General features: G+C 35.1%; 1 protein-coding gene across 1 annotated transcript in view; it reads right to left on the bottom strand.

The window, feature by feature from the left end:
- The window catches only part of LOC107653634 (SAM and SH3 domain-containing protein 1-like), a 103853-nt gene that overhangs the window by 3632 nt on the left and 89987 nt on the right, over positions 1-10234 (bottom strand). The window contains exons 10-18 of the mRNA XM_016440408.1: positions 7510-7642; positions 6941-7335; positions 6184-6258; positions 5962-6105; positions 5385-5517; positions 5042-5211; positions 4751-4960; positions 3331-3481; positions 2259-2390 (exon numbers count right to left, since the gene is read on the bottom strand). Of these exons, the coding sequence (XP_016295894.1) occupies positions 2259-2390; positions 3331-3481; positions 4751-4960; positions 5042-5211; positions 5385-5517; positions 5962-6105; positions 6184-6258; positions 6941-7335; positions 7510-7642 (1543 nt within the window). The remainder of the gene's footprint in view (positions 1-2258; positions 2391-3330; positions 3482-4750; positions 4961-5041; positions 5212-5384; positions 5518-5961; positions 6106-6183; positions 6259-6940; positions 7336-7509; positions 7643-10234) is intronic.

Genomic DNA, 10234 nt, shown 5'->3' with positions numbered 1-10234 from the left:
GGTGGGATGTGAAACTCAGGGGAGGAGAGATGGCTGGACTCAAAGCCTGATGAGGACCTGCTTAAATGAGACGTCTTTTTGCCTTTGCCTACAAGAAGATTCATGCAAAGAAGATGTGATTCAACATGACAGCAACACACAGGAAAAATATGAGTTATACGAGTTTGGAATGAATCAACAGGAAATATATATTTTTAAATTAAACACTACCAAGGGCACATTAAATCGTTATCGAGCAGCACAACCTCAACACTGATAATCAGAAATGTTTCTTGAGCAGCAAATGAGCATATTAGAATAATTTCTGAAGGTAATGATACTGAAAACTCAACTTTGCATCACAGGAATACATTTGACCATATGTTCAAATAGAAAAGAGTTATTTTAAATTGTAATAATATTTCACAATATTACTGATGTTACTGTATTTTTGATCAAATAAATGCAGCCTAAAAATAAAAGCAAATAGTTGAAAACAGTTCTGCTGCTTAATATCTGTTAAAACTGTGATGTTCTTTTTTCAGGATTCACTGATGAACAGAGCATTCAAAAGAACAGCATTTATCCGAAATAGAAATCTTTTGTAACATTATAAATGTCTTTACTGTCACTGTTAATTTCTTTAAAAATATCTTTTGATCTGTAGTGTATTTACTTGAGACAGATCACACAGTAGACCTTCGGAAAGTTCTGCATGCAAAGAGAAACTGGCATGTTATGCAAAGTGATGAAATATATAGTTTACGAGAGAGCAGAACGTTCTGGATGGAAATGAACAGGAGCAGACAGGAATAAGCAGGCAGTTCAGATGAGTAGATCATAGAGCGTTTTATTCCATAGCTTGGTCAGTGACACAGACAGAGCTCAACCGCCGTCAGTCCTGTGACCCTCGGATCCATGAACACGGACTCTGGAGGTTTTTTTAGAACATGTAAGACATTTTGGATGAATCTCACAAAACCTGTCAAGAACATTTCAGGGTCATCTATAATCCCAAAATCAGAGTTATATTTTGCTTAAAGAAACAGGACCATTCTGAACTTTTTACATTGCGAGATGTCAGGAATTAAACACAGTCCCCCTTTTAAAAAAATCTCAAAATTACTGTATTAATACATTTCGGGGTCATATACAGTATAATCCCAAAATCAGAAGTTATATTTTGCTTTAAGAACTGAACACTATTTTTAGGTCCATCATGAACATTTTGCACTGTGAGACTGTCAGGATTAATTTTATATTCATTTTATTTTTTATGTAAAATAATATTAAAATTAGTATTAATGTATTAAGGTTTCTCAAATGCTGCTTTTCTGCCTTTATGACTAATTAAGAAAATTGTATTATAATGACAAGCAAAACTAAAACATCTGGATGCATTACTGTAATTAGAGTTTGCACTTACATGTATTCATTTAGCATTTACAGGTAAATGTAAAATTAAATGAGGGGAAAATGTGTTTAATAGATATAAAAGTGAAGAAGAAAAACAAACCGAATTAACTTTAAAAGAGACTTTTTCTTTAAACAACTTGTAATTTTGTATTTTTGAAAAATCGATTTTGGGGTGAAATGCGTCCTGGACATGTTTTCATGAGATTCAATCTTTTCATTCAGACTGAATACCTAAAGACATTTTGATGTCATCGAAGCTCTTTCTCTTTACCCGTGGAGCAAAATGTATCGTTTTGTTTTGTACTGTAAATATATCTACTTTAGTCTCATATGTTTGCATATCACAAATGATTTTTAGGCACATCTAAAGATATCGTGCAACATTATATCATTTTTACTAGAAAAATATACACACACAAACAGCAACGTCTTGCAAGCACAAGCAAAAAAATAATGACACGGTCAACTCTTCACATTCACATGAGCATGTTAGGACTAGAATTATTCTGTTCGTCTAAACCAAAGCAAAGGAACATTTCTGTGATCAGATTTCAGTCTGTAACAGTGAATAATATTGATTCAGGACTGATTCAAATGTCCTCACTCTATTGGTTCAACACAAATTCAGCGAGCGCAAAAAACGGCGGTTCTCGAGTGGAAATGGACTGAAGTGAAATCTCAACGCAAAGTCACATGACGAGTAACTGATGCCGTGCTGTCGGAAACATGGATGAGAGATGCTGTGAAAGTCCCAGCGGAGGCAGAGAGAGGAATGAAAGCAGATCTGACTGGATTCATGCAGAGATCACAGATAGAAGGAAGAGGAGGGCTGGAGAGTCACAGACGAGGAAGGCTGTCATTACCGTTCTCCAGGTTCTCGCTGCTCTCGTAGCAGCCCGAGTCACAAGGAGAGTCCGCTGGCGGCACGCTGCTCTCCGACAGAAGCTTCTCTTGGGAGTCTCCGGACGATCCCTCGCGCTCCGGGTCACTGTTACCTGCAGATCAAACCACAGCAACATATGCTGAAGACACAATAACTTTTTTTGTATAAAATTGAATGTCGCATCTGGCCCATAATGAATATTTGCAATGCATATAAATCATATTAATTTATTTACATGATGTATGACGCTTTCAAAAAATGCTTTTTATTTAAAATAATCATTAATGATGTACCAAAGCACATGCTTATTTTCGAATTTTATGTCATGGATTTAACTGTAGCTTTAGTTTGTGAACATATTTTTAGTGAAACTTTTTTTTTAGAAGTATTTAAATGAATAATAAAGATGAATATGGTAATATTAATATAGTAATTATATTCCTTACTACATTCCTAATCTCCATTTTGAGAAATTCACAAATTTTTGGTATGTATAAATATTTATACTATTAAATAAAAAGGTTTACCATTACAGATAAATACTAATGGTATAAATACATATAATACACACTACCATTCAAAGTTTTGGGGTTGGTAAGATTTTTTAAAATGTTTTTGGCATTTATTTGATCTGAAAATACAATAAAAACAGTAATATTGTGAAATATTATTACGATTTAAAATAAATGCTTTCTATTTAAATATATTTTTAAATGTAATTTATTTCTGTGATCAAAGCAGACTTTTCAGCATCATTACTTCAGTATCACATGATCCTTCAGAAATCATTTTTAATATCTTTTGTAACATTATAAATGTCTTTACTCAACAACTGAGAATTGTCACAATTGGCCAAAAAATAAATGAATAAATAAATAAAAATCTAGCCTAAATTGTAAATGGTAGTATAAGATTTATAGAAAGTCTTTTATAATCAATACAGCTACCAACGTCTTTTAGTGACTCATTATTAAAACAGTTAAAACAGTGAGAACAGTAATCGATCTGTCAGTGTGTGTGTGTGTGTGTGTGTGTGTGTTTGTCTCTCTCACTGTCACACTCCTGCAGCAGCTCGACGGCGGTGAGCAGCACGGCTCTGTGTTGAGGATCTCGGATGTTCAGCTCGTCCAGATCTTCCTCCTCCAACAGTTTAAACGTGTCCAGATCCTCATAACCATTGAACAGGAACGTGGGAATGTGCTCCTGCGGGATATGATCATTAACTGAAACTAAAACTCAATTTTGCTGCTGAAATACAATAAAATATGAATACTACATAAAAAAAATCTCTCCATTAATGTTCAATTCAGCATTTTATTATACATTTTTAAAATCAAAAGATGTACATATCTGTTAATATTATTTACTGGACCTCTGCTAACATGAACTAAGAATGAACACTTGCATTTTTATGAACTTACAATAACAATGAATAATAAATACTGTAACAAATGTATTGCTCACTGTTACTTAAATGCATTAATTAAGATTAACTAATTGGACCTTATTTTAAAGAGTTACCAAAATTACTAACTAGAAAACTAAAACTAAACTAAACTAAACACTTAAACAGTAATATTTACAATAAACAAAAACTGATAAAAATTAAAGAAATAATAAAAATGACTTAAGTATATAACAAAATAAAAAAAACATGAATTAAAATGAATATGAAATCAAAGTATTAAAATAAAAGCTAATTCAAACAATTAAAGTGCCCCTATTATGGGTAATGAAAGGTTCATATTTTGGTTTTGGGAGTCAGGTTGACATGCATGCAAGGTCAAAAAACACTTTCATTGTCTTATAATATGCATTTATTTTTACCTTACTTGCTCAATGACTCAACAAAGGAGTCACTCAACGATTAATTTTTCCAAACCCCTCCTTCGCATGACGCTAATCTGTCGTGATTGGTCTCATTTTCATTTCATCTCGCCTGTAATGTCTGATAAAGCAGTGTTTGTGAGCGCAGTGCTGCTTTGTGTACAGCGATACCGGGGAAACCGCTATTTTTACGCTCCAAAAGCGGCACCTAGTGGCAAAGAATGAATTTGCATTTTCATTCCGACCAACACGAAAAGACCAACAAGTGGGCGGGCAATATGCTAATGTTTCTTGTTGACATCAACATGAAACGGCTTGGGATTCGTTTTAAAAACGACTCGTTTCAATGATTCAGAGTCGACTCTTTCTTTTGAGAGACAATAACTTTATACACGGTGCACTTTCAGATTTAAAACTTTGCAGGATGTTTTCATTCACTTAGAGCTGTGTTACACACTGCATGAAAGGTAATTTTCAAAAATCCATAATAGGGGCACTTTAATAAAAATAGTATAATATATAATAGTATATTTATAATATTAAAATAAGACTGTGGTGAACATGGTAATACTATACCATTAAAATATTGCATCAAAAAGTGTCACATAATGATGCAATTAATTGAACGGAGCGTTATTGCGTTACTTTGAGACTGATGCGCTCCAGAAGCTCCTCCACAGAGGTCGGTTTAGGAGGGCGACTTTTCCTCCTCTTCTTCACGCTGCGTTTGGGTTTCTCCTCTTCCTCTTTCAGCACATCCACGTAGATGAACTTAAACGTTCCCACTTTATTACTGAGGAGCCCCATCCACGTGCCCATGGGCGGCTTACTGATGATGTCGATCAGATCTCCTCTCTGGAAGAGCAAACACACGCTACAGATGCAGAGCAACGGAAGCCGATGGTCAGTTTATTTCTAAGAGACCAGGCGTCTGACCTTGAGTTTGAGGGAGTCGGTGTCATACGGGCTCGGGGTGAAGTCTGTGTGAACCAGAGCTCGGCCACAGAAAGGCCCTCTGTACGGCAGCTCATCTTCATCACCGTCCTCTGATTTCACACTCTCACGATTACTGGTGGACGAGTCTGTGGTGCTGACCGTCTGACCACCTGCAAAACAACTCCTGCTTTACACACGTCTACTGACACTGACCATCAACAACCTGGTATTCTTTGAGCTACCATGTAAATACCATGGCATATGAATATGATAATTATTTAGTCCCATAGTTACAACATGACCATAGTTCTTATTTGTAAATTTTTTAAACAGATAAACTCACTCATGGAGCTCTGTCCGCTGAGGGAACTCCTCAAACTCTCCACTGATCCTCCGGCCTTGAGTTTGGGTTTCTCCAGAGAGTCTGTGTCCGTGTGAGGAGACTGTGGGCTGCTGGGAGCTCGGCTTGGGCTTGACTGAGAGTCACAGGGAACAACAACACACTGAAATCAATTCAACTGCCAACAGAGGGCGCCAGATACTTACAAATGAAGCTGTGTTGTAAAACGCTACATTCTGCAGGTGTTGACCAGTACTAAATGGCTAATTTGTAATTTGGTTCCAACATAAGTGGTGTTTGTCAAGTCAAGCATCACTATTAGATCTGAACAACCTAAAAAGCAACCTTTGAGCTAGCAACCTTCATGATTTTTGCTTGGTAGATCAAAAATGGCATATTCTTTTGATTTGGGCCAGTCAGCAAGTGCTACTCGGAATTAGTAATTTACAAATTGCTGTCTTTGCAAGTTCAGACTGCATTCTGCTTTGACAAAAATGACAGATTTGCTATATTGGAATTGCTCAAATCAAGTCTTTCCAGTGTCGTGCATTATGAATTAATCTTTATCAAAAACAATCACCTGCTCCGATGGAGAGGAACTATACTTCTTGGATATGCGTTTCCTCATGGTCTCTTTAACAGATTTCACCTTCTTCCCCAGAGAGATACGGGAAGGTGTTGGAGATCTAGACGCGTCTCTCATGCTGATATCACCGTTTTCATTCTGGAGGACAGACATTATGCATCTTAATCTTAGAACAGATTTTATGAATTAATTTGCACGTTTACAACGTGTCCTTACTGTGGGGCCACAGCTGCTGTTGCTCATGTACACAGATCGGCTTGTGAGATCAAATCCTCCAAAGCTACAGGTCCTCTGTGACACAAACAACAGTTAGTAAAGCAATATATGGATCAAATTATATCTCTACATTGAAATCTTGACATACAATTTACACTTTCAGTGAATAATGACTTAAATTGTGTACATTCTTCACACAAAGCTATCATATGACAAGGTTTTTGTTATTTTGGAGCTTGACATCCTCCTGGGACATGGCAAATAAAATAAAATAAAATAAGAAAAAAATAAAATAAAATAGTAAATAAAATAAGAAATAAAATTTAAACAAAAACAAAACAAAATAAATATAAAATAAAACAAATAAAAGCAGGTTATAGCTTGCTACAGATAAATAAATACACAGAATAAATCAAATAAATAATAAAAATAAAACAAGCACTACAATATATAAAACAAAAATATAACAAAATATATAAAATATAAAAAATAAAATATATGGAATAAAATAATATAAAATGAAATGAATAAATACAAAAATTAAATAAAAATATAAAATAAAATCATAAAATAAAATATATGTACAAAAATATAAAAGAAACAAAATGAATTAAAAAAATACAAAATAATATAATAAATAATAACAACAAACTAAACATAAAAACAAAACCAAACAAAACCAAACAAAACAAAACAAAACAAAACAAAATAAAATAAAATAATAAAATAAAATAAAATAAAATGTGGCAGCACTCACTCCATGGTAGTTAGAAGGGCTCAGGGCTCGTCTCATCTCCCCATCCGTCACGGAACGGGACAACCTAGGCTCGACCTCACAGTCTGCCTCAGAGAAGGAGGATCCGCTGCCAGCGTCCAGCCCAGAAACCGCTCCGCCGGGTCCCGAAGTGGGCTCCAGCCCCTGACTGCTGCTGGACTTACTGAAGGCCTTGAAGAGCTTGTGGCTGCTGTAGGTGTCTAAGCTGCTGGAGGAGGGAGACGTGGTCAGACTGTCCGAGTCTCTGTCCAGAGACAGCTGTTTATGAAGCACGGAGCTCAGACCATCACCCTGGGACACGGCGAGACGCTTGTGCACCCCAGAGTACAGAGAGACGCCCTCCTCGCCCGACGGAAGCACTTCAGGACTCACAGGGTCTGGATGGGGAAACATGAAATCTTAGTTGATCCTATTCATTTTCTTAATACACATACCTGGTTTCAGTGTGAACAATTCATCAGTGCAAATTCTAGTTTAAATAATTAAATGTTTGGCTTTGTAATCCTTCATCAAATGAAGGTGTAGGTTTATGAAATGCATTCATTCCTTACCTTTTGAGTCATGTTTTTTGGCCTCATCAATTCTAATAAGCTTCTTTCTCACACGTCGAGTTGAATTGACAAGTTTATGAAGTCGACGAAAGGTGACGGACTCTTCCAGCTCATCTTCCGACTGTTCTCTCGACTGTATGGGATCAGGAAGAGAAAACTGGTTAGGGTATAGCTTACTACTGATGAAAACACACAATAAAATAAAATATTAACAAAATAAAATAAATATATAACAAAATAAAAAAACGATATAAAAGAGACAAATATAAAATATAAAAACATAAAACAATTATAAAAAGTAAAATAAAATAACAAAAAAAATAAAAAATGGCTGAAAGTAAAACAAAACAAAACAACACAACACAACACAACACAACACAAAAAAACAAAACAAAACTGAATAGGACATCATATCTTACTACTGATAAACACACAGAAAAATAAATAAATAAATAAAAACAAAACAATATAAAATATAAAATAAAATAATATCAACAACAAATATAAAACAAAACAATATAAAATACTGAATAAAATAATAATATAAAACAAAATAAATAATCAAACAAATCAAAATAAAATGAGATGCATTCAAATAACAAAAGAAGAAAAGAAAAGAAAAGAAAAAAGAAAAGAAAAGAGGTTTACCATATACAAGGTAAAAGGTCAATTCAGAGACTTTACATGGAATGGAAAGTATTTTGACTCATTATTGACCACATACTTTCAGTGGCCTTCAGCATATGGTAACCCAAAAATCCCCCGTGTGCAAATTATAAAAACAGATGACTTGTGAACTGAATAGAGAGACTCTCAAACTCATGAACTTCAACAGGTACAGTAACTGGTCCTGCAGCGATTGTGCTCCAGACAGGACTGATTCCTCAGATCATGTGTGTTGTTGAGGAGAGCTGTGATCAGACACATCGTTTTCACCTACTAGACCATTACACAGGTGAAGAAACCCCACAGACACACGCTGAGCCACATCTAGAGACCAGAATATCACAGAGACGGAGGGTGCAGGACTCATTTCTAGCTTATTTTCAGCAGGTGGAGCAGCCTGTATTTCTCAGAATCATCTGTTTTAGCGGCAGACCGCTGTGAGCTCAGAAACCACACGCAGAAGAGACAGACACATCTCGACTATAATTACCCCATCATTTACGATTCATACTTATAATACAGTACAGCACGTGTCTGACAGCAGGTGCTATACATGTGCGGCTCTCGCCACACTTCAGTCCCATAAAACATCACAGGACTTGAAATAAACCCGGTGAGATGTCAAATGCAGTCAGTGTGAGACCATTAGAGTCTGAGCGTTTTCTAATGTCTGCTATAAACGGCTCTTGTGCGCGAGTCTTAGAACTGAACTATTTCAGCGGGTGGGATGTTATGCAACTGGCATCTGTAAAATTCAAGCAGAGAAAGTCAAACTATTGTCATCGATGAAAACACTGTAATAACAGGTCATATTTTGGACGTGTTGGGAAACTCAGGCGTCTCAGCATGCTGAATTCCTCACATAAAAGCTTTTATTCAGCAAGGATGCATTAAATTGATCAAAAAGGCATTTATAATGTAACAAACGTTTTCTATTTCAAATAAATGCTGTTCTTTTGAACTTTCCATATATCAAAGAATCAGGAAAAAAAAAAAAGACAGTTCCACAACATAGGAAGCAGCACAACTGTTTCCAACATTGATAATAATAAGAAATGTTTCTTGAGCAGCAAATCAGCAAATTAAAATGATTTCTGAAGGATCATGTGACACTGAAAACTGGAGTAATGATGCTGAAAATTCAGCTTTGCATCATAGGAATAAATTACATTTTAAAATATATTCAAATAGTAATTGGTTATTTTAAATCGTAATAATATTTCTCAATTTTACTGTTTTTACTGTATTTTTGATCAAATAAATGCAGCCTTGGTGAGCATAAGAGCCTTCTTTCAAAAACAATTAAAAATCTTACCCACCCCAAACTTTGGAATAGTAGTTTAAAGAATACCATAGTATTAATAAGGTGCATGTTGAAAAAAAGCATGGTATTAACATGCACAAAACACATGATATTACCATGCAATATCATAACATTAGTTAATAAGTGACATTATATGCTGAAATTCAGTTTAAATATCAACAAACAAGTTTGTGACCTAAAGCTTGGTAAAGAGGAACTAGGGCTGTAGCTATCGATTATTTTAGTAATAGAGTATTCTGCAGATACGGTCTGTACAGTAGAAAAACCATTACGCCTATGGAGAGTCCCCACAAGGATAGCAAACCAGACATGTGTGCGTGTGTAAAACTTGTTTTTGATATCCTTCCTATTCTGTGTATTGGTCAGTTCACAGCAGTGATAGAAATTAATCTGTTCCAATAAGTTTAAATTGATTTTTTACATTTTATGGGCATTTCTACCTTTATAAAAACTTGTTTTTGATATCCTTCATATTCTGTGTGGTGGTCAGTTCACAGCAGTGATAGAAATTAATCTGTTCCAATAAGTTTAAATTGATTTTTTACATTTTATGGGCATTTTTACCTTTATAAAGCCGTTTTTTTTCTCAAAGTGTGCATCATCTTTTGAGTCAAATTCTTACATTTAATCAGTCAATTAGAATAAAAGACATTTGGGCTGTTACCAAACAAATGATATCAAATGGGGATAAAAGGAACCGTCGTTAAGTGGTTTCAGTCATGCCTCACTGACAGA

Source organism: Sinocyclocheilus anshuiensis, unplaced genomic scaffold, assembly GCF_001515605.1.
Source record: "Sinocyclocheilus anshuiensis isolate Anshui unplaced genomic scaffold, SAMN03320099.WGS_v1.1 scaffold1561, whole genome shotgun sequence".
Lineage (NCBI taxonomy): Eukaryota > Metazoa > Chordata > Actinopteri > Cypriniformes > Cyprinidae > Sinocyclocheilus > Sinocyclocheilus anshuiensis.
The sequence above is the reverse complement of the archived record's forward strand: the minus strand, read 5'-3'. Positions and strand labels throughout refer to the sequence as shown.